The 23725-nt window shown below is 40.5% G+C and overlaps 2 protein-coding genes across 2 annotated transcripts in view; one reads left to right on the forward strand and one right to left on the reverse strand.

Annotated features, from left to right (window-relative positions):
- Positions 1-7087, forward strand: part of pgbd5 (piggyBac transposable element derived 5) — a 75909-nt gene extending 68822 nt beyond the window's left edge. Inside the window, exon 7 of the mRNA XM_069885069.1 lies at positions 5663-7087. Within this exon, the coding sequence (XP_069741170.1) occupies positions 5663-5858 (196 nt within the window). The 3' untranslated portion in view covers positions 5859-7087. The remainder of the gene's footprint in view (positions 1-5662) is intronic.
- An 888-nt stretch (positions 7088-7975) lies between these two features.
- galnt2 (UDP-N-acetyl-alpha-D-galactosamine:polypeptide N-acetylgalactosaminyltransferase 2) overlaps positions 7976-23725 on the reverse strand; it is a 100553-nt gene continuing 84803 nt past the window's right edge. The window contains exons 14-16 of the mRNA XM_069885071.1: positions 14173-14299; positions 11764-11883; positions 7976-9989 (exon numbers count right to left, since the gene is read on the reverse strand). Coding sequence (XP_069741172.1) covers positions 9834-9989; positions 11764-11883; positions 14173-14299 — 403 coding nt within the window. The 3' untranslated portion in view covers positions 7976-9833. The remainder of the gene's footprint in view (positions 9990-11763; positions 11884-14172; positions 14300-23725) is intronic.

Consider the following 23725-nt stretch of genomic DNA (forward strand, 5'->3'; position numbering starts at 1 on the left):
CAGCTGCATCACGGTCTGGTACCGGGAAACTGATACCCCAGAGCTTAAAGGCCTCCAAAAGATAGTGAACAAAGTCCAGGACATCAGAGGCTAAACCCTCCCCACCATCGAGAAGATCTACAGGGTACGCTGCAGTCGGAGAACAGCAGCAATCATCAAGGATCCACAGCACACGCTCTGTTCTCACTGCTGCCATCAGGAAAGAGGTATCAGTGCCACAAGACTCTCACCACCAGGTTCAGGAACAGCTGCTACCCCTCCACCATCAGACTCCTCAACAACAAACTCAATCAGAGACCCATTGAAGGACTCTTACTTTTGAACTTCATTGATTTTTAAAAATTCTCTCTGTGTTGCCCAGTCAATTTGTTTACTTTTCTTTATTTGTTTGTGTATGTACATTGTGTACAGATTTTTTTTGCACTACCAGTAAATGGTAATTCTGCCTCGTCCCCAAGAAAAAGAATCTCAGGGTTGTATGTGATGTCATGTATGTACTCTGACAATAAATCTAAAATCTTAATCTGAGATGGTATGCACTCCCACCAGTGCAGTGGTGTTGGAGGGAGTGAAAACCGAACATTATCAGGCAACTTGAATTTGGAGGGGATTGAGCTTCATAAATCTCAGTCTACTTCATTCACTTTCCTGCCAACTTCCACCCTGATCTCAAACTCACCTGGTCTATCTCCGACAACACTCTCCCTTCCTGGATCTCTCTGTCTCCATCTCGGGAGCCAAGCTTTACACTGACACACATTTCTTCTTCTTCTTTGGCTTGGCTTCGCGGACGAAGATTTATGGAGGGGTAAATGTCCACGTCAGCTGTAGGCTCGTTTGTGGCTGACAAGTCCGATGCGGGACAGGCAGACACGGTTGCAGCGGTTGCAGGGGAAAATTGGTTGGTTGGGGTTGGGTGTTGGGTTTTTCCTCCTTTGTCTTTTGTCAGTGAGGTGGGCTCTGCGGTCTTCTTCAAAGGAGGTTGCTGCCCGCCGAACTGTGAGGCGCCAAGATGCACGGTTACGAACTCACCAACTCCCACAACTTCATCGACTACACTTCCTCACACCTAGTCCCCTGCAAGGATTCTATTCCTTCTCTCAATTTCTCCATCTCCATCGCATCTGTTCCCAAGATGAGGTCTTCCAGTCCAGATCATCTGAAATGTCTGCCTTCTTCCCCTCCATCACCATCAACTCAGCCCTCACCCGCATCTCCTCCATTTTCTGCTCATCTTCCCTGGCCCCCTCTTCCCCCAGAGGTATCAAACACAAGATTCCCTTTGTGCCTACCACCCCACCAGACTCCGCATCCAACACATTATCCTCCGTAATTACCTCCATCTTCAACATTATCCCACCATCGGCCACATCTTTCCCTCTCTTCTCTTCTTCTCCTTCCGTAGGGACCACTCCCTCCGTGACTCTCTCATCCACTCATTCTTCCTCCCCTCCAAACCAGCACCTTTCCCTGTGGTCACAGGGGGTACCACACCTGCGCCAACACCTCCTCCCTCACCACCATTCCTGGGCCCAAACAGTCCTTTCAAGTGAAGCAACACTTCATTTGTGTATCTATGGGAGTCATCTACTGCATCCGGTGCTCCCGCTGTAGCCTTCTCTATATCAGAAAGACTGGGCGCAAACTGGGAGATCGCTTCACTGAGAACTTTCACACTGTCCACAACAGCGTCAGGGATCTCTCAGTGGCCAATCATTTCAATTCTGCACCCCACTCCCATGCTCACATGTGTGTCCATGGCCTCGTGTACTATCCTACCAAGACCACCTGTAAATTGGAGGAACAACACTTAATTTTCTGTCTAGGCACCCTCCATTACCATCAGCTTCTCCAGTTTCCGCTAATTTGTTCTCTGATCTTCCTCTCTTCCCATTCCCTTTGTCTTCTTCCCTTCAACTCTCCACCTCCTTCCCTTCCCATTCACAGAGCCACCCCTCCTCCCCCTGCTTGCTGCTGTGGCCTTCCTATCTTATCCACCGATTACCTCCTGCCTTTGGGATTGTGCTCCTCTCCCTGCCCCTCCCCCCCCCACCCACCTTTCACCCTGCCATTTTGTTCAGTGGCCTGCCTACATTTTGTTCATACCTTGATAAAGGGCTCTAACCCATAATGCTGGTTCTGTACCTTTATCTTAGCTCTATAAAGTACACTGTCGGACTCGCTGAATTTTTTCAGCAGTGTGTTTTTATTTCAACCACGATATCTGCAGCCCTGTCAAGGCAGAGAACATTCTATCACCCTCTGTCTTGTGCTTTGTAGCTGGGGGGGTGACATATGCTGGATATTACCATAAAACCATTAAAATGAGGCTAATTTCGACATCTATGCTGAACTATATATTTTTAACCTGGATATGTATTGTTTGTCTGTATGTGTGTTGTGTCTGGACATGTTTTACACAAAGAAACGCTGTTTCGTCAGGTTGTACTTGTGTAATCAGATGACAATAAATTTGATTTGAGCATGGAGACTGAAGTCTCACTGAGAGGAAATTCTGCGCCCTTACTTCTTTAGTGGTCTGTTCGTGGCTCTGAGCTAATTGTGGCACAGAACAGATCCAAATCAGGTGATGTTTGAGTTCAGGATGTTGGCTGATGAGGTATACCTCTGAGCATGGTCGTCAGGGTGTGGGTTGTGTTTGAGAAGTCAATAGAAAACCTCTCCCAATGTTGGCAGACTTCTCCAGATGCTAGTTTGGAGGGTGTTGCAATATTGACAGGACTGGGTGTGCCTTCACCAAAATGCGCAATTAGGAAATATTCTGGCCTATCTTTCATGGGTTTAAAGTGAATGAGCTCACCATTTCCCACCTTAAAAGGTATTAGTCACCATTTTATCTATGTAGTTAATCTGTAAATATCTGCATTTTTACACTACTATCTTTAAGCTCACACTGACTCCTCTCTAATTGGCAGTGTTGGAGAGCAGACAGCGATCATAGGGCAGACCGTGGGAGTAGTGGGATGACAAGGAGGTAATTAGCTTGATGGTGTGGGGCCTGACTCTTTAGCTGTGGCACTCCCCTCCCCCACTCCCCATCCCCATTCCACACCACCCTCACATGTTCATCATCAATGACATACAAGCTGCTCCTACCTTGAAGCCGCTGGTGTTCTTTCTAATGAACTTACAATTGTAAAAAATTCTTGAAGACCACTATATTTCCTTGGGTCTTCTCTCCCCTTGCTTTACCACTCTGTCCCAATTAGGAACTAATGTGGAGCACAATGGTTATGGGGTAAACTATTATTTAAAGTTGTCCTGGGGCTGAGGGAAGCACAGATGAGATATACACATATAATGCACAGATGCACTGACATTCTTATTTATAAGAGTATTCATTTAAATAACAATATGCCAAGATAGAAAAAGAAATAATAAATGTAAAAGGATAAATATTTCAATTAGTGCAAGAAAAAGGTGATATTTTAAAAATGCAGACAGATCTTATGGTGCTCCTGGAGTAACTTAGGGTCGGAATGGTACGGAGCCTGATAGCTGTTGGACCAAAATTGTTCTCAGTTGCTGTATTTGCACCTTTCTGCCTAAAAGTGCAGTGAGAAGCGATTGTGACCAGTGACGAAGATCCTTTATGATGTCAGCTGCCTTCTTGAGGCAGCGTCTCACGTGGGTGTCTTCAATGGACACTACAGCCCCTCAGAGTGACTGGGGGCTGTAGAAAATGCACCATTGTTTTCCCTTTCAAAGTTAAAGCATTGAGATGATCTGGGAGAGATGTATCAGTTAGATACTGCTGTGATTAACCTTGTAGGATGTGAGGGTGTGGAAGTTCTGCCACAGCTGCCAAGTATCCGTGTGAGAATTCTCCCTTTACTTTCATTGGTAATGGTTTTCCAGAGGTTATACCTGGCCATCATGTATGTCTCTCAATTGCCTGATCTGAATCTGGTCTTCAACAGGTTGCCCGTGGTTTCTAATCGAGATGTAGTTGGATAGAAGGAAAAGCCTTGTCCATACATTTTATTATAATGTTGGTAACAGATGAATTCTTGAACATGGCCCAGTCTATCAACTCCTGATAGTCACTTTCTGTCATTCCATACCATTTCTGTACAGACTTCATTGCTGGTGTCTGTATGGAGAAAGGAGCAGCATAACCAAGGGGTCCGACATTCCAGTGCATGCACAGCATGGAGCAATAGGTGTTCTTGATGATCATGTAGCAGTGGTCACGGGTCTCCCAAAGAATTCCCTAAAATAAAACTCTTCATTTCTTTACTCATGAAAGCAGGGGTTCGGAAAGCTCCTGAAAAGCCTGTAAACTGGTACATTAGTGGTTTTACATAACACAGAGCTGCTGGGGTGTTGTTTAAGTGCATTGTTACATCATTTGTCAAAATTCAACACGAGCCTGGGAAAGTTATTTTTTGCATTCCAGGATTTATTTGGGTTTAATTGTTTGCTGAATCGCACAGTAAAAATGCCTTTTCTTAATGCTTGTTGAAAATATAAAGAGGACTTTTGTGCTTTATCAATAATTATTAACGTTAACCTAGCACCAGATCCAGTGGTGGCCTTGTTTGGGATGGTTGAACAGAAAGTAGTGTAATTGTCTTCATTTCAATGTCGTGCATTAACCATTGCCTCTCTTGTTGCAAGTCGAGCTATTTTATCAGATGGAAAGACACTGTCCCGCCCACTCATCATCAATAGTTATATAATGTCATATTTAATCTTGGAGAAAATAAGATGTTCCACAAGTGGCTCGAATTTAAACTTTCCCAATCTTTGGGGGGTTCTTTTTTGAATTATTTTCACAGCCTCTAATTGGAATCTTCATCAGGTTCTTTGTGATTATGTGTTTCTTTTTATTTCTACCGGCAGTTTTTCCCCTCTCTCTTGCCATACAACTTAGGAATGGTTTAGGGTTTAGATTAGTTAATTATACTGTTTTTTATCTTTTTTTTCTTTTTCAATTTACCTATGAATTATAGTGTTGTAGAAGAAAAATATTTTTTTTCTCAGGCATTGTGCTTGTCTGCTCTATAACAGTTTGTATTAGTTTATACATCATTCCTTTAAGTGTGTATACACTATTATATAAAATACAATAAAAATGTTGAAAAAGAAAATACAGATGTGAAAAGTTTCTAATTTAAATTTAGACACAGCACGGCGTTAATGGTTATATGGTAACAGGCCATTTCGGTCCACAGGTCCTTGCTTCTGAATTGACACCCAATTAACCTACACTCCAGGAAGTTTTGAATGGTGGGAGGAAACTGGAGCCCCCGGGAAAAACCCACGCAGTCACAGGGAGAACGTGCAAACTCTTTAGACAGCATGGGATTTGAACCCCGGATCCAATCGCTGGCACTGTAAAGGTGTCGTGCTAAACATTAGGCCAACCATGCTGCCCACTTGCATGAAAATCTGAGAAGTGGTGCAGGAAGCCATGTGGTCAATCACGCCTGCTCAAGAGCTTTCCATTCACTTCACTTTCCTGCCCTTATCTCATTACTTGTGCAATTTTCAAGAATTCAGCCAATAGTCCTTTTAAAGTTGCGAGTGAATCTGCTGCCACTCTTTCAGGCAATGCTTATTATCTTGCTAGTGGAATTGGTTTTTCTCCACCTGTAAACATTGTCTTTTCATACCTAATAATTGTTCTCTTTCACAGATACTTTATATCACATAAACCTAACAAGACCTGGCAGCAAGTGTTCTGGTTTGTCCTCAGTATCGCTGTCAATAATGCATACATCTTGTACAAGATGTCAGAAGCGTATCTAGTCAGGCGCTACACCCGGGTACAGTTTGGTGAAAGACTGGTCAAAGAGCTGTTTGGAATTGAAGAACATCTTCCCTCAGAGTGATTTTTTTTTTTTTTTTGCTGGCAGTTCTTCTCCTGATGTCAAATCGTTGCACTGCATCCACAGGGCTAAACCACATCTCACAATCGAGTCCCAAACATTTTATTCATTGATTTTTTAAATCATCGCTGAGCTTTTTACTTGAAATCTGCAGCAAGCATGTCTCTAACTCTCAGCTCTGCTCATGAGCCTCCAGCCAAACTAAAGACTGTTTGCAAGGGAACTGGAGACTGGAACTGCCATTTATAATGTCCTGAAACATTGAACCTTTTCCAACTTCTGCTTCAGTCAGTGATAGAATGAACAGTTGGAAACCTGATTTGTAATACCTGGATGACAACACAAGGTGGACAAATTGTGGTGAAATGGTGGCTTTTTTAAAAAAAAAACTTGATGATGTGAAATATGCATTTTTGTATGCAAATCATGCAGGTGTGGGAAGTCATTAAACCATCAAGGACTCATTGTTTTGCAAAAAATGTTCAACTCTTGCCAGTTACATTCTTAATGATTTGCACCTTCAGAGAATTATTCACTAATGCCATCACTTGGATTCCCCCATTCATAGTGCAATCTAACAGCCCTGTTTAGATACTTGTAATGAAAGATTTAATATGCATTCTGAATGTTTACATTGGACTAGTTATTAAATAGTGTTCACAATTTTTGCTATGTACTGCATTTAGAAGATAGTGCATTGGATAAATTACATTCTTTATTCACTGACTATATTTTGTCACTGCAGATTAGAAGTTGTTGCTTGAAATGATAAATCCCAAGATAATATATGTGGAGGTAGGGTTTAAAACCACAAGATGACAATCTCCCCTCAGGACTTTGAAGTTCTGTCGCTCAACTGGGTTGTTAGCTGCAGCAGGATGAGGACAGCTCAAACCAATACATTGGGTGAATTAGCTGTTGCCATCTCATTTCCTGCAAGTCTGTTGTTTCAACATGCAGGAATTGTTGGCTGAAGAGAAAAATCTATGTCCCTAAGTGAATTGTGCTAAATAGGGGAAAAGGATATTGACCAGTTCTTAAAATGCTGTCTTGTTGCGCGGATGGAGTGGAGAATTAATCTGCTGCTTTCATGTGGGATTCACTTTCTGTTCATTGATTTGTATTCAAGCAATGTACGCGTCTCAAAAGTGCCCTGTATATTACAAATCTGTTGTATTTAAAATATAAAGATGTATGTTAAAATTTACAATAAAGGAAAATTGTGGCAAAGTTGTACTATTGTGTTAATTAAATGTAACCATTCAGCAGGTAATGTTATTTTCCTCAAATAACAGCACTTTAAAAAAACCATTGATCAGTATGAATGTTACTGAGATCGTATCGAAAACATTTGGTTCGTGAGACCCTTTCATAGATTCAGAAAGTCAACATATCAACATTCTCTTTCAAAATAAAAATTGAAAGTGTTGGAAACACTCAGCAGAGCAAGTGGTGTCAGAAAAAGAGTTAACATATCAGGTGAAGTGAGATCTAACCAAGGGACTTTAATCTGAAATATTAACCATTTCCCTTTGCCTCATCCCACCCTGGCCCCACTCTCTTCTCCCTCCTCCCAACATGAGATCATACACCACCAGATTCAATGGCAGTTTCTTTCCTGCTGTTGTCAGACTCCTGAACAAATCTCGCACCAGTAAAATAGTTTTTACAAATTTAGACAAACAGCATGGTAACAGGCCATTTCGGCCATGTTGCCCAATTAACATACAACTTCTGGTACGTTTCGAACGGTGGGAGGAAACCAGAGCCCCAGGGGAAATCCCACGCAGACACAGGGAGAATGTACAAACTCCATACAGACAGTGTGGGATTCAATCATCGGCGCTGTAATGGTGTTGCGTTAACCACCGGGCTAACTGTGCTGCCCTTTGCTCTGTTCGAAGTGCTCATTCTCGGGCATGCACAGCATTAGGGTCGACTAGCTGAACTGCTCACAAAATAAATTCTCACGGCGTCTCAGATACATGACAATAAACTTGAACTTGCTGAGGATTTCCAATATTCTGCTTTTATTTCATAATTCCATTTTCTGCAAGTTATTTCTTTTTCCAAAGATGCCTTGCAACACGAATAGAATTTTTAAAAGAAAAACATGAAAATTTGATTTTAAAGGTATAAAGTTTATTAAAGTTAATTCATTTTCAAGAATGCTTTCCATCACATCTATAAAATCTATGAGCAAGATCATGCTTTGTGATAAAAGGTGTGGGGTAGTTAATCTATGAACCAAGAAGACTGGTCATCTTTTCAATACTCCACAGTGACATCATTGTGCACAGGCATTAGTGTTACTCTACAAAAGTCACTCAAGAATTGAAAATTAAAATACATTTTATATTGTGGGGGGGGGGGGGAAGACTTAACACAATCATAACTAAAATCAAAGTGACTCCAACGTTCTTTCTTAACATTTTGAACACTCATAGCATTGTTCTACCAATTCCTTCCTCATTTTAGGAGTTAGGAAGATTTAAATAATGGGATGCTTTCTAAATAGAGGAAAATATCCTGAAATGTCAAGACTATTATGAATGGAAATGATGCACCTCTTCTACAGAATGATCTTTTGGCACACTGGCATGTAAACAATTTTGTGGAAAATTATTTTTAGCAGTACAACTTCCAACAATGAACTGTGTCGTTTCTTAAACGTTGGTAACAAAATTAGTGTCTGCCCTTGCAACATAGGTAAGTGAGGGGAGGGGGGGCAAGAGTGAGACGCAGACATACAGTAGAGACAAACACATAGAGAGAATCGTTCTTTTGTACCCTTGGTTGTGCCAGACACCTTTATTGCATTATGGTCATCAAAAGTTAACAATGTAACCTGACAAGACAGTCATCAATTTGGTAAACAAAATAAATAAGTGAAATAAGACTTGACAGAAAATTGATACTAAGCACAACTTGTTAGTATGGATGAGCATGAGAGGCACATAAACTTTTCTCCAAGATAGCTATTGCTTTCAATTCACTCAGCTGCTATTTTATGAATTCCTCTCACACCATTGAAGGTAAAACAAAATGTAAAGTACCGTCACTAATGAATGCCTAACCTGGCAAATGTCAATGCAGCAAAAGCTAGTGAGTGAATTTTTGGATGGTTTCACAGCAAATGCAGGCTGGAATCATAAACAGAAGGAATGATTTTGATGATCTAACAATCATGTAACAAAACTACTTACAATATAAATACAAAATACGTTTGAATTGTCAACAGGCTTTGATCCATTAAATAACACGTAGCCATGTTTGTGCCTTGCAATTTTAGGTTACAATTCACACCAATCCTAACCCTAAGCACACAAAGAACTCAGAAAAGTGCTGAGGTTTACCTAACTGCAACAAAGACATACCAAAGTTTGTGTACATCAACTGGCTCTTTTTATACTGTTCCATTTCCCTACATCTGTATGTCTTCGTTTAAAGAATACGGCTGAATAAAACCATTCCACGCTAAGATCTGGAGTCTGCACATTCCACAACTAAAACATTAGAAAATAAACACGGCAGCTTTGCATTTGAATGACAGATCAATACAAAAAATGTAAGAATACTGAACATATGAATTCTCAAGCACTGCATCACTGGACACCACCACTTTTAAATACATGGATGTTTTGACCGTTTGATGTGCTCATAAGCAATCTTTGTTATTAGTGCAGGGTATTTCCTATAAAACAGAAATCTTTATTTTGGAAACTTCCTCATCCGAAAGACTGAAATGGTGCTTGTGGGGATGGAATCCTGTGTACCGTCCTATTATATTTCGAAAGGAAAGGTGACTGAATTTGGTTAATGAACTATCGAAACACCAACCCATGAGTTTAAAAACTCACTACATTAATTCAAGATGGAATATGGAACTTTTTCAAAAATCGAGGTATATGGTTGAATGCAAACTTGATTTACCAATTTTAATATTGTCCACAATGAAAGTTCCAGAATGCAGAAGTGTTACTGCTGTAAATTAAGTGTGAATTTCCACTGTTGTGAAAGGGATGGGTTGCAGACTTCCACAGTGAGTCCTCCACTTTTGGTATTCCGACTGTCTAGACACAAGTTGCTGCCAACATGTCTTAGTTTTGAATTGTTCTCAATTTGTTCCCATTTCTGTAAAAGAAAGTATTAGCAAGAATAGATTAACATGAAAAGCAAACTATAAATGTAAAAGCAACATGAGATTACAATATACACTTTGCAGCATTCCTGTTCCTGGAGTCTGAACAATATGTACTTTTTATGTACTTTAAAAAGACTTCAGGTTGTTCACAGGAGCCGGGCACAACAATGGTCTTACCTCTACCAGATTAACATGGAGTGAACCGCGGGGCAACATGCAGAGACTGCCTGCCAGGAGCCTCGTCAGTGTGGGCTTTGCTGGGGACAAGCAGTTCCTCCATGTGGTGACAGACCACCCAGACCTCAGTTTGTCTCGACCTTCTCTGTTCACTTTGAAGGATCTGCTGCCTCCTCCTCCTCTCTATGTCTGCACAGATCTCTCAAGCCCTGAGACTTCGCCATGGTGACAAGTTCAGCAGTGATCACTGGTCTCTCAGCTAATTATCTCCAGCCCATAGGCAGCACACAGCGCCTGCAGTGATGAGATCACAGATTGTGAGTGTGCCTGTGGGTGAGATAGGTGGGGGGGAGGGGAGTTGAGATCAGCCCTCGACCAGTGTCTCACCACCACTGTAGGGAGATCAGGGGTTCATATCAAGTTCCAGGGACAGCAGTCCTTCCAGCAACAGATCTCAATTACCAAATTCCATTCAGCTCAACAAGTGCAACCCCACGTTCAGACTCCCCAGAAACCGTATTTCCTCGCAACATGCAGGAGAATTCAGCCATCAAGTCAACTTTAATGCCCAATTTATTTTCCAATAAACCATTCTCTCTCACATACCCATTTCATTCAGCCAACTCTCCTAAGGAGAGCCAAGAAAAAAAAATAAAGAAAAAAAAAAGGGGGAAAAAAAAAACATACCCATTTCATACTCTCCAAGTCTATTACCCACCTACACCCAGTGCAATATACAGTGGGCAACTAACCTCCAAACCCGCTCATCGTTAAATGCCGAGAAACCTCAAAACGCCCAGAGGAAAATCACACAGCCACGAAGAGAACATGCAAACTCCAGACAATATCAGAGGTCAAGATTGAACAGAAGTGCATGGAAACCTGGGTCAGTTACACTAACCATAGCACTACTGTGCTGCATTCTTACCAGCCACCTTCATCTGAATCGATCCCAACCTGATCATTATCCCACATGCATTTACCTCAACTATCCCAAATGGCAGTGAGCTCCAGATTTATTCCCAGGGAACATCATTTCATCTCATTTTCCCTATTGAGTGTAAAGGTTTAGACCCATGTAGGTGTTTCTATTTGGAATCAGAAAAGAGGACGAGACCAATACACAGCAGGACATCAGCAATGTGATTACTACACTGCTTTCTGAAAACTAGAAATAAAAGGTAGCAATTAGGCTGGGACTTTTTCCTTTGGAGCATAGAAGTCTGAGGAGAGACCTTACAGGGGTTTATCAAATCATGAGGGACATTTTTTCCCTCCAGGATAGGGAAGTCTAGAACTAGAGGGGATAGATTTAAGGTTAGTCATTACACTGAAGGGGCCGGAGGAAGTGGTACAGGTGAGTATAATTGTAATGTTTAAAAGGCACATAGATAGGTTGAGATGGATATGGGCTGAATTAAGCAAGATGGGACGAGCTTGGTGAACACAGACAAGTTGGGATGAAGGGCCTGCCTATGCTCTGTGACTCACAATGCTCAGGCAATTCTATACGAATGAATCTACAAGACAGACAATAGTTGAAACTACTGAGCATACCCCCCCTCCCAACCCCTCCCGATTACCTACCTGTCGGCTGTCATTGTCTCTGCAGCCCTGCAGCTTGATGATAGAACCAGCATTCCGATCCACCACGGTAAGGCACAAATCCATGTGTTTCACTGACTTGTCCTTTGTTAGTGCCCATTCCTGACAAAATAAACCCAGACATTAGAGGTAGGACTCACAAATCTTTCCAACTCTGCCCCATCTCCAACAGACCAGATTTCAGGTTTATTGTCAGAGTACATACATGACATCACATACAACCCTAAGATTCTTTTTCTTGTGGGCAAGACAGAATTACCACTAATTGCAAAAAAAGCTGAACACAACATATACATATAAACAAAGATTTGTAATCAGATAACAAATGTAAACAAACTGGCTGCAATACAAAGAGAATTTTTAAAAATCAATAAAGTGCACAAGTAAGAGTCCTTATACGGTTCCCTGATTGAGTTTGTTGTTGAGGAGTCTGGTGGTGGAGCAGCTGTTCCTGAACCTAGTAGTGTGAGTCTTGTGGCACTGATACCTCTTTCCTGATGGTAACAGCAAGAACAGAGCATGTGCTGGGTGGTGTGGATCCTTGATGATTGCTGCTGCTCTCTGACAGCATTCCCTGTAGATGTTCTCGATAGTGGGGAGGGTTTTGCCTGTGATATCTTGAGCTGTGTCCACTACCTTTTGCAGGGCTTTACACTCAGGGGTATTGGTGTCCCCATACCAGACCGTGATGCATGTGGTCAGCACACTCCAGGATGGAGTTACAACCCAAAGGCAGAAGAACTCACAATGGCAAGAATCTAAGCAACCATAAATGCAGGTAAATTGGGAAAATTAATTAATAGAATCTAGAAACTTGTTGACTGACACATGAAAAAAGACTAAGAATTAAATGAGGTGATGCCTTTTGGGAAGTACCACGTGGCTAGGATCTACACAGTGAATGGTTGAGCTCTAGGAGTATTGTTGAGTAGAGATATCTGGTAGAACAGATACAATGTATCTTGAAAGTGGCATCACAGGCAGATAAAGTGGTCAAAAAGGCTTTTGGGACACTGGCCTTCATCATTCAGAGTACTGAGCATAGACATTAGGAGGTCATGTTGTCGTTGGACAAGACATTGATGAGGCCACATTAGAGGTATTGTGTTCAGCTTTGGTCATCATGCTACAGAAAAGATGTTGCCAAGCTGGAAGGGATGCCAAGAAGATTTATGAGGTTGTTGTCCAAACTTGCGGGCCTGAGCTACTGGGAGTAGGATGGGGCTTTATTCCTTGGAGCGCAGGAGGATGAGAGGTGATCTCATAGAGGTGTACAAGATCATGAGAGGAATAGATCGGGTGGATGCAGAGCCTTTTGCCCAGAGGAGGAGAATTGATAACCAGACATAGGTTTAGGGCTGCTGGAGGAATGGGGTGAAATTTAACAGAAACCTGCCGGAGGAAGTGGTTTGGCAGATACCATTGCAATGTTTATGACATATTTGGACACATACATGGTGAGGATGGGTTTAGAGGGATATGGACCAAACAGTGACAAGTGGGACGAGTGTGGGTGGGACATTTTAGTCAGAGTGGACAAGTTTGACTGAAGGGTCTATTTCTGTGCAGTATGACTCTATAATGTGGTCCGAGAACTTCAAATTCCTGGGTGTCAACATCTCGAGGATCTGTCCTGGAGTCTCCATGTTGATGCGACCATGAAGAAGGCTCTCCAATGGCTATGCATTGTGAGGAGTTTGAGGAGATCCAGTATGTCACCGAAGAGTCTCGTAAACTTCTCAGGTGTACCATGGAGAGCATTCTGGTTGGCTGCATCACTGCCTGGAATGGAGGTGTCAATGTTCAGGACAATAAAAAAACTCCAGAGGGTTGTTAACTTGGCCTGTGACATCATGGCATAAGACTTCACTCCATTGAGGACATCTACAAGAGGGGGGTCTTAAAGCAGCCTCCATCCTCAAGGACCCCCTCCCCACCCCCCCAGGCCATGCCCTCTTCACTCTGCAACCATTGGAAAAAGGTACAGGAGCCTAAAGATTAGCACACAGTAGCACAGGGACAGCTTCTTCCCCGCTGCCATCAGATTCCTGAATGATCAATGAATCAAAGACACTGCCTGACTTTGACTTTTCGTGCACTATTTTTATTTATTGTTGTCAGGTGGTTTATCTGTGTGATGCTGCCACAAAACAATGAACTTTTGTAACTTGTTCATGACAAGAAATTCTGATTCTGAGAAATCCGAAGTGGATGAGTTAATGATGTTTGTGGGAATTAACTGATCACCAATCCCCATTCACCCTTGGGGCTGATGATGGATGGCAGCGTTGTTCAGATCCCTAGACTGGTTGAAAAGCTGGCTCTGCTGAGGACAGCAACCGATTGTTTCCTCCTATAAAATGAAATTATAATGACGAAAGGACTGCACACCTGATTTCCTCCTGCATTGTGACACTCATAGACACCTAGAACACCATCTGCAAAATGACCCAGCGTATCAAGGCAATTGGAACCTTGCTGCAAAGCTCCAAAAGCAATATCTTGATGATCAGGGACTCTGCAAAAGGAAAAGAGCACAGTAATTATTGATCCAACACACAAACAGCCTAAATTTAAGCAGATTTATGTGCAAACACAAGCGAAGTCAAAGATCCAACAGCACCAACATGCCCTTTTCTGCAGCACACCCTAAAATACAGCCAATGCTGCACTTTTAAAGGGAAGAAATAGACAATGCGGGAATGCACCAGTCTGTAAGGTCCTGGAAAAGTGGCACGATGATCAACAGTTCAGCTGCCATTCATCTCCCTGTACCATCTTACCATGATCTACTGACCACTGCTGAAACTCCCTTCTTTTTCTTGCATTAACTGCAACTTTGAATATTTATCATCTCTCCTTTTATATTTATTGACTGTTTTTCAGTTTTGGTATATTGTAATTTAATATATTCTATTGCAGCTGGTTGATCTCAAACACCCGTTTAGTTGCAGCAAGTGCATCTGTACATTCTACTTACGCTTATGACAATAAACTCTACTCAAAACTGCAACAAATATGCTGTGGGTCCTAAGAATGGAAGTGCACAGAGGACTGGTCACCATGTGTGTAGGGGGGGTTGAAGGGAGCACCTGACCTGGTACAAGCACATTAAAGAACACCTACAGTAACTACGTGAGCTTAGTAGCACAGCAACAGCACTGGCTTGTTTATGTTTAAATTTAGACATACATTTAGCACGGGAACAGCCTATTTTGACCCATGAATCTGTGCTGCCCAATTTGCACCCAATTAACCTACACCATTAGCACATTTTGAAAATGGAGCCCTTGGGGAAAACTTAACACAGGCATGGGAAAAATGTACACACTCATTTAAGACAGCGCAGAATTCGAACTCGATTGCTGTCACCGTAATGGTGTTGCACTAAACCAATTATGCCACACAATTAGATATGTTTAGCCTGAGCCTCACCAATCAAAGATATCACAAGGTAAGACTGCCTAATCATATCAAGTCCCAAGTTTGTTCTACAATTTTGTTTTGAAACAAAGATGAGCATAAAATGTGTGGCTGCAATTGAACACCAATGTTTCAGTTTTAAGAATAGCAAACTAGAGTAAAATACTGATAATCTGTACACTCAGGAATTCGAGAATATCAGGTTGGTAAACTTTCCACACTAATTCCAAGATGATACAATACACAATAACATATTCTCCTGTGAACCAGCTTAGTGGGAATGTGGTAAATTATTATCAATAAATTTCAAGATAGCCCAGGAAATAGAAGAGGTGAGTTTCAATAGAGTGTGGGAACTAGGTCTTCAGTGAGTTCAAAGAGAACTGGGACACTGCCGAGTTAAAGGGAAGGATGGAATCGGGGTCCCGGTGTGTTAAAGGGAGAGATGGAACCGGGTGCAGGTGTATTAAAGGGAGGCATGGAACTGGGGACCCAGTGCGTTAAAGGAAGGGATGGAACCGGGGACCTGGTGTGTTAAAGGAAGGGATAGAAACGGGGTCCCAGTGTGTTAAAGGAAGTGATGGAACCGGGGTCCCGGTATGTTAAAGGAAGGGATGGAACCGGGGTCCCGGTGTGTTAAAGGAAGGGTTGGAACCGGGGTCATGGTATGTTAAAGGGAGGTTGGAACTGGGTCCTGGTGTGTTAAAGGAAGGGATGGAAACGGATCCTGGTGTGTTAAAGGAAGGGATGGATACGGAGTCCTGGTGTGTTAAAGGAAGGGATGGATCCGGGGTCCCATTGTGTTAAAGGGTGGGTTTAAACCGGGGTCCCTGTGTGTTAAAGAGAGGGATGGAACTGGAGACCTGGTGTGTTAAAGGGTGGGATGGAACTGGGGTCCCGGTGTGTTAAAGGAAGGGATGGATCGGGGTTCCGGTGTATTAAAGGAAAGGATGGAACTGGGGTCCCGGTGTTTTAAAGGGTGGGATGAAACTGGGGTCATTGTGGGTTAAGGGGTGGGATGGAACCAGGGTCCCGGTGTTTTAAAGGGAGGGTTGGAACTGGGATCCTGGTATGTTAAAGGGAGGGATGGAAACGGATCCTGGTGTGTTAAAGGAAGGGATGGATCCGGGGTCCCATTGTGTTAAAGGGTGGGATGAAACCAGGGTCCCTGTGTGTTAAAGGGAGGGATGGAACTGGAGACCTGGTGTGTTAAAGGTTGGGATGGAACCGGGGTCCTGGTGAGTTAAAGGAAGGTTGGAACAGGGGTCCTGGTGTGATAAAGTGAGCATGGGAATCTGCACCCAGTGAGCTGGATGCTGATCAAACAATCTGTGAATAGTCTTGGTTTTACTGTGACAGGAAATCCCTGTACTATAGATGGAAAATTAAGTGACTTTACCACATCCCTTCCTTTAACACAGTTTTGTGCAAGCCTTCAAAATATTTGGGGGCTCAGGCTGCATTCAATTCTTCCTTTTCTTGTGACATCGTATCTTGTTGCATTTCCTATCTGGGGAGCTATCAATCCTCATTACGCTTTTTACTTCTTGACCATGAAACACGATGAAGTGCTCAGAGGGGAAATGCGGGTTCTAGGCTCCTGCATATGACCTACAGGAAGCCATGGGGGGTGCTGATATAAAGGAAAGCACCAAAGAACAATCATGGAACTACTGCAGATATTGGAGTCTGCAGATGCTAGAATCTCGAGCCAAAATCAGTGTGCTGGGTAAACTCAGCAGGTCAAGCAGTGCCAGTGAGAGAAAAAGAATGGTCAACTTTTTTGGGACAGAACCATTCATCATGGATCCATGGCCAAAATGATGACCCTTCTTTTTTTCCTACTGATACAGCTTGTCCCAGTCAGGTTCCTGCACCAGGTTGTTTTTGGCTTAAGTTGCAACTATATGGCATAGGTTGAAGGATCCATTAACAACAGCATAGAAAAATAATGGTTTTCAAATTATACCAAGAGTTTTGGTTGGAGTGGCTGCTTCGGAAATAAACAGTACAATCATTTGTGCATAGAGAGTCTTCAAAGGATTCAGAAAAGCTCATTATGAGGCTTTCTAGCTAATGTACACCTTTGATGTTATCAAGGTAGATAGCAACCTGCAGAATTTATACAAGATGAATGATCTTCCCTTGCTTCAGAAAATTGAGGATCTTAATAATTGGGTGACCCTCTCAATAACTGGTTGGAAGGGTCAACTGTATTAAAATGAATTTGCTGCCGAGAGTACAATATTTTTTTCAAAGTTTGCCTGTTTCTACACCTCAGAGATTCTTTCAAAACCTTAACAAATGCATCAAGAAGTTTCTGTGGAAAGGTAAGCCTTCCAGAGTCCCTATTGGTAAATTAACTTGGAATTATGAATGGGGAGGATTAATGCACCTGGATTTCAAAAAATATTTTTGAGCAAGCCAAATGAAGTTTGTCACTTCCTTTTTGATGGAAGAGACAAGTCTTTGAGTAAAATTGGAGATGCATAAGGTCAGTAGGAGGATAGCAGAAAACCTTGTATATAAATGGAATTCTAACTTATCTGGCCCTAAAGAAGGCCCGCCATTAAAGCATATAATTACAATATGAAATAAAATTAATGGTCAAATTGGGGTCTGGGGAGGGGGGGGTCGTTCACCTAAAACACCCCTGGCTCAGAATATGTTAATACCATTAATGATTGATAATAAAATCCTGGACACTTGGTCCCAGAGAGAGTCAAATGTATTGAAGATTGTTATGAGCAGGGACAAATTATGACAGTGGAGGAAATTAGCAATAAATATGGAATTTAAGTGCATCTTTTTTTCTGACATCTTCAGTTAAGATCTTATTTAAGGGACAAATTAGGTCCATCACTAACCTTACCGCAGGGTAGCGAAATAGAGACTCTGGTTCGAAAGGGGAGCATAAAAAAATTCTTTCAAAAAATGTGTTCCTTACTTCAGACGGGAACCCCTAAACAAGGGCTTGATAAATCAAGACAAAGGTGGGAATCAGATTTGGGGTATAGAAATTGATCCGCTTTGCTGGTCCGACTTATGTCAGGACAGAATGATTAACACGATCAATGTAAGGTATTGGCTGGTGTAATATAACTTCTTGCATCAGCTATATATACCTCACTCCACAAAAGTTACATAAATTCAAATCGGAAATATCAGAACAATGTTTTCGATGTGGTCAAGAAATAGGTGCATTCAACCTGGTCATGTCCTAGAGGAATTACGTGATGGAGTAGTGGCCAGTAGGGTAATACCAGCCCTCTCCAGAAAATAAGAAAAAAGTGAAGAAAAGACAAAGTTCAATAAATAAAAATATAAGAAATAAAAGATAAAATTGTAGAGAAAAGAAAGAAAATGGCACCCAAGAAGGAAAAAGTAAAAACAACGGGAAAAAAAGAAAAGACGCCGGAAAAGAAAGGAGAAGGCCTTACCTGCACGAAGAAACAGGGGGCCATGTTGGAGAAGAGCGCCCGATCTCCGAGGTTGGTGACGGCCCCATGAGTCGTGACGCCCCAACTGCTGGACTGCAAAAATGGCTCTCTGAGCCAAACAAAAGTGTGCAATCTAAGGTAAAGGAAAACACCGACGGGGGGGGGGGTGGGCTCAGCCGAGGAGCGGGCAATCACAGCGCGACCAGCTGAGGGATGCCCAACACCAAGATCAGCAGCAGGAGGCTCAGATGAGCAGCTCAGAAGAAGAAAACCAACAGCAAGAGGCTAAGCAAGAAGAGGCATCTCTTAAAGTGAGACAAGCAACTCATCAGGAAAGTCAGAAGAGACACAGATACAAAGAAGAGAAGACACAAACACAGGTACAGATACAGAAGAAGAGGAAGAAGAAGACCAAGATCTTCACACAGAAATAGAAGGTAAAACAGATGGACAGAATATAGATAAAGCTTTTTTTTCAAGAACAAATGAGAGCATTAAAAGAATGGTTGTCATTAGAATTTAGTGCAATTAAAAGAAAAATGAAAAGAACAGAAGATAAAATGCAAAGATTAGAGCTAGTCATGACAGAAATAGGGAAAAGAGTAGAAAATGTGGAAGAACGAGAAACGGCTGTAGAAATGGAAGTAAATGACTTAAGAAGAAAATTGGAAGAAAGTGATAAAAATATTAAAAAGTCATAATAGTTGTTAGCTCAGAAAATTGATATGTTGGAAAATTATAGTAGGCAAAACAACATAAAAATAGTGGGTCTAAAGGAAGATGAAGAAACCACAGATATAAAGGAATTTATAAAAGAATGGATCCCGAAGGTCCTGGGAATGACAGAAATGCAGGAAGGAATGGAAATAGAAAGGACACACAGAACACTAGCTCCGAAACCACAGAAACATCAGAAACCAAGATCCGTTTTAGTAAAATTTTTGAGATATACAACAAGAGAAAATATACTGGAGCGGGCAAGAAATAAAATTAGAGAACACAATAAACCATTGGAATACAAGGGTCAAAAAATATTTCTTTACCCAGACATAAGTTTTGAACTCAAAGAAGAGGAAGGAGTTAAATACAGCAAAATCGATCCTACGGAAAAAAGGTTATAAATTTATGTTAAGACATCCAGCTGTGCTTAAAATATGTATCCCTGGGGAGCAAAACAGACTGTTCTCAGATCCGGAGGAAGCACAAGAATTTGCAGAACGCCTGCAGGACAGAAGGAGAGATGAAGATATGTAACAAGAATGAAGAACGGCGATAAAATATGTATATATAAAGATGTAAAAACAATGTATAACTAAAGAACTAAAGAAGGGAAAGAGAAGGAAAGAAAGGAAATAAGGGGAAAAAAGGGAGAACTTTGTTATATGTATAAAAAAAAAGTGTTTTCTGGGGGGGTTGGGAGGGAGAGAATAACTGTCACTGCCAAATCAGTTGATGCTCGCGAGCAGGTTCGCAATCCAAATGGAAAGGGGAGTTGTGGTTGCCCGGCAAGGGATAAGGGGCAACTCAGAGACGAGAGGGATATTTGGGGTTAAGGGAATATTGGATGTGGGAGTTGTTGGAGTATTTTATGTTTTAAATGTGTTGTCATACATTGAGTTCAAAAAGGGAAAACTGAGAGATGAAAATGGGGAAAAGGGGGATGGTGTGGTGAGGAAGCGGAAATGAGGTGTAAACAGGATATGAGATGGCCACATTGAGCTATATGACTATAAACATTAATGGAATACATAACCAAATTAAAGGAAGAGGCTATTAAATTTCCTGAAAAAAGAAAAAATAGATATAGCATTTGTGCAGGAAACGCATCTAACTGAAATGGAACATAACAAATTAAAGAGGGACTGGGTAAGACACGTAGCAGCAGCATCCTATAATTCAAAAGCTAGAGGTGTACCTATATTACTTAATAAAAATGTACCAATCAAAATAGAAGAGGAAATAACAGATCCAGCAGGGAGGTATGTAATGATAAAGTATCAGATATATTCAGAATTTTGGAATTTGCTCAATATATATGCATCTAATGAGGAGGATCAAAAGTTTATACGATTTTTTTTTAAGATTGTAGATACAGAAGGAAATATATTGATGGGAGGGGATTTTAACCTTAATTTGGATCCAATGTTGGATAAAACTGGACAAAAGACTAGTAAAAAAAATAAAGTGGCCAAATGTAAGGTTAAATCAATGCAGGAAATGAAACTTATGGATATATGGAGGAGACAGCACCCAGGAGAGAAGGAATACTCATATTATTCGAGTAGGCATAAAACATACTCAAGGATTGATATGTTTTTTGTTGTCGGCCCATATTCAAGGGAGAGTTAGGAAAACTGAATATAAAGCTAGATTACTATCTGATCATTCACCCCTGTTATTAGCAATAGAATGGAGGACATCCCACCAAGAACACATAGATGGAGGTTAAACTCCATGCTACTTAAAAGGCAGGAATTTAGAGAGTTTATTGAATGCCAAATTAAAACATATTTTGAAATAAATACGGAATCAGTGAAAGACAAATTTATATTATGGGATGCAATGAAAGCCTTCATAAGAGGGCAGATAATAAGTTATGCAACTAAGATGAAAAAGGACTACAATCGAGAAATAGAGCAGTTGGAAAGGGAGATAGTAAGTACAGAAAAGGAATTAGTAAAAAGGAATGATATAACAAAATGGAGAGAATTGGAGGACAAAAAAATAAAATACGAAACATTACAAATGTATAAGGTGGAGAAGAACATAATGAAAATAGAGCAAAAGTATTACGAACTAGGAGAAAAAACACATAAAATATTAGCCTGGCAACTTAAAATAGAACAAGCTAAAATAACTGTATTGGCATCAAGGAAAAAGGATAAACAAATTACATATAACCCAATAGAGATTAATGAGAACTTTAAGGAATTTTATGAACAATTATACCAAACTGAGAACGAGGAGAAAGATGATAAAAAAAGAAGAGTTTTTAGCTAAAACTGAACTGACTTGCAAGAAGAGGAACAAAACAAACTGATAAATCCATTTGAAATAGAGGAAGTATAAGATATATTAAAAAAGCTGGCGAACAATAAAACGCCTGGAGAGGATGGATTCCCAATAGAATTCCATAAAACATTTAAAGAGTTATTAATTCCTCCTCTCCTGGAAGTAATGAACCAGATAAAAGAAACACAAAACTTGCCAGATTCATGTAAGACAGCAATAATTACAGTAATACCAAAGATGGGGAAGGATCCACTAACACCAGCGTCATATAGACCAATATCTCTACTTAATTCAGATTATAAGATAATAGCAAAATTATTAGCAAACAGATTGGCCGATTGTGTACCAAAAATAGTAAAACATCAAACTGGATTTATTAAGAAAAGATGAACAGCGGATAATGTCTGTAAATTTATTAATCTAATTCATGCACAGTTCAAGGAAATAAAAAGTCAACAGTGGCTGTTGCTTTAGACGCAGAAAAAGCCTTTGACAGAGTAGAATGGAATTATTTATTCAAAGTATTACAGAAGTTCAACCTACCAGAAAAATATATTAATTGGATTAAAGCATTATATAATGGACCATTGGCAAAGGTAACAGTAAATGGATATGTATCGAACCAATTTAAATTAAGTAGGTTAACTAGGCAGGGATGTCCATTATCCCCTTCACTGTTCGCTTTAGCAACAGAACCACTGGCAGAACTGATAAGAACAGAAAATAAAAGAGATAAAAATAAAGGAGGAGTATAAAATCAATTTGTTTGCAGATGACATCATCGTATACTTAAAAGAACCAGAAATATCAATAAAAGAATTTCATAAGAAATTGAAGGAGTATGGAGAAATATCGGGGTACAAGATCAATGCAAATAAAAGTGAAGTGATGCCAATGAGTAATGCAGATTATACAGAATTTAAAAAAGAATCACCATTTAAATGGCAAACACAAGCAATCTGATACCTAGGTATTAGGTTAGATAATAATTTAAGCCACCTGTATAAACTAAATTATCAGCCACTAATAAAGAAATTGCAGGAAGACTTAGAACATTGGAAAGAATTACCGCTAACGTTGATAGGGAGGGTAAATTGCATTAAAATGAATGTCTTCCAAAGGATACAATACTTATTTCAATCGTTACCAATTCCCTTAACAGAGAAATTCTTTAATGAACTAAAGAGAATAATAAGGAAATTCTTGTGGAAAGGGGGGAAACCGAGGAAAGCTTTAGATAAATTAACAGTTACCAAACTTTAAAAATTATTATAGAGCAGCACAATTAAGGTATTTATCAGATTTTTACCAGACAAGGGAAAAACCAGACTGGACTAATATAGAACTAGATAAAATAGGGGAGAAGGTACTGGAACATATACTTTATAAGTGGAATGAAAAGCTGGTACAATATAAAAGCTCACCAGCACTGCATCATTTACTCAACATATGGAAGATTCACTTAGAAAGGAAAAAAAAATTACCAACTACCAAAATTACTACTGAAGCAAAATCCGCTAATCCCTTTTACAATAGATAACCTTTCTTTTCGAGAATGGGAGAGAAAAGGAATTAAAAGAATAGAAAATTGTTTTTTGGGAAATAATTTATTAACATTTGAACAGTTGAAGTACAAATATAGAATAACTCATGGTACAATTTTGCATATCATCAACTGAAAGCTTATTTAAAGGATAAATTGGGAAACAGACTGAGATTACCAGAAGGAAGCAGCTTTGAATATGTGATTACAGACACAATGATAATTAAAAGATTTATAACGAACATGTACATTAAGCTGCAAGATAAGGAAAAGGATGAAATAAGCTATAAAGCCAAACAAAAGTGGGAAAAGGATTTAAACATAAAGATAAAAAATGAAACATGGGGAAAGTTATGTTCTGGAACTATGAAGAATATAATAAACATAAGGTTACGCACGATACAGTATAATTGGTTACACAGGTTATATATCACGCCCCAAAAGTTTTAAAAAAATGGGTTCCAACATTATCAGATAGATGTTTTCACTGTAAGAAGGAAATGAGAACAACAGTACATGCAACTTG

Source organism: Narcine bancroftii, chromosome 6 (genome assembly GCF_036971445.1).
Source record: "Narcine bancroftii isolate sNarBan1 chromosome 6, sNarBan1.hap1, whole genome shotgun sequence".
NCBI lineage: Eukaryota > Metazoa > Chordata > Chondrichthyes > Torpediniformes > Narcinidae > Narcine > Narcine bancroftii.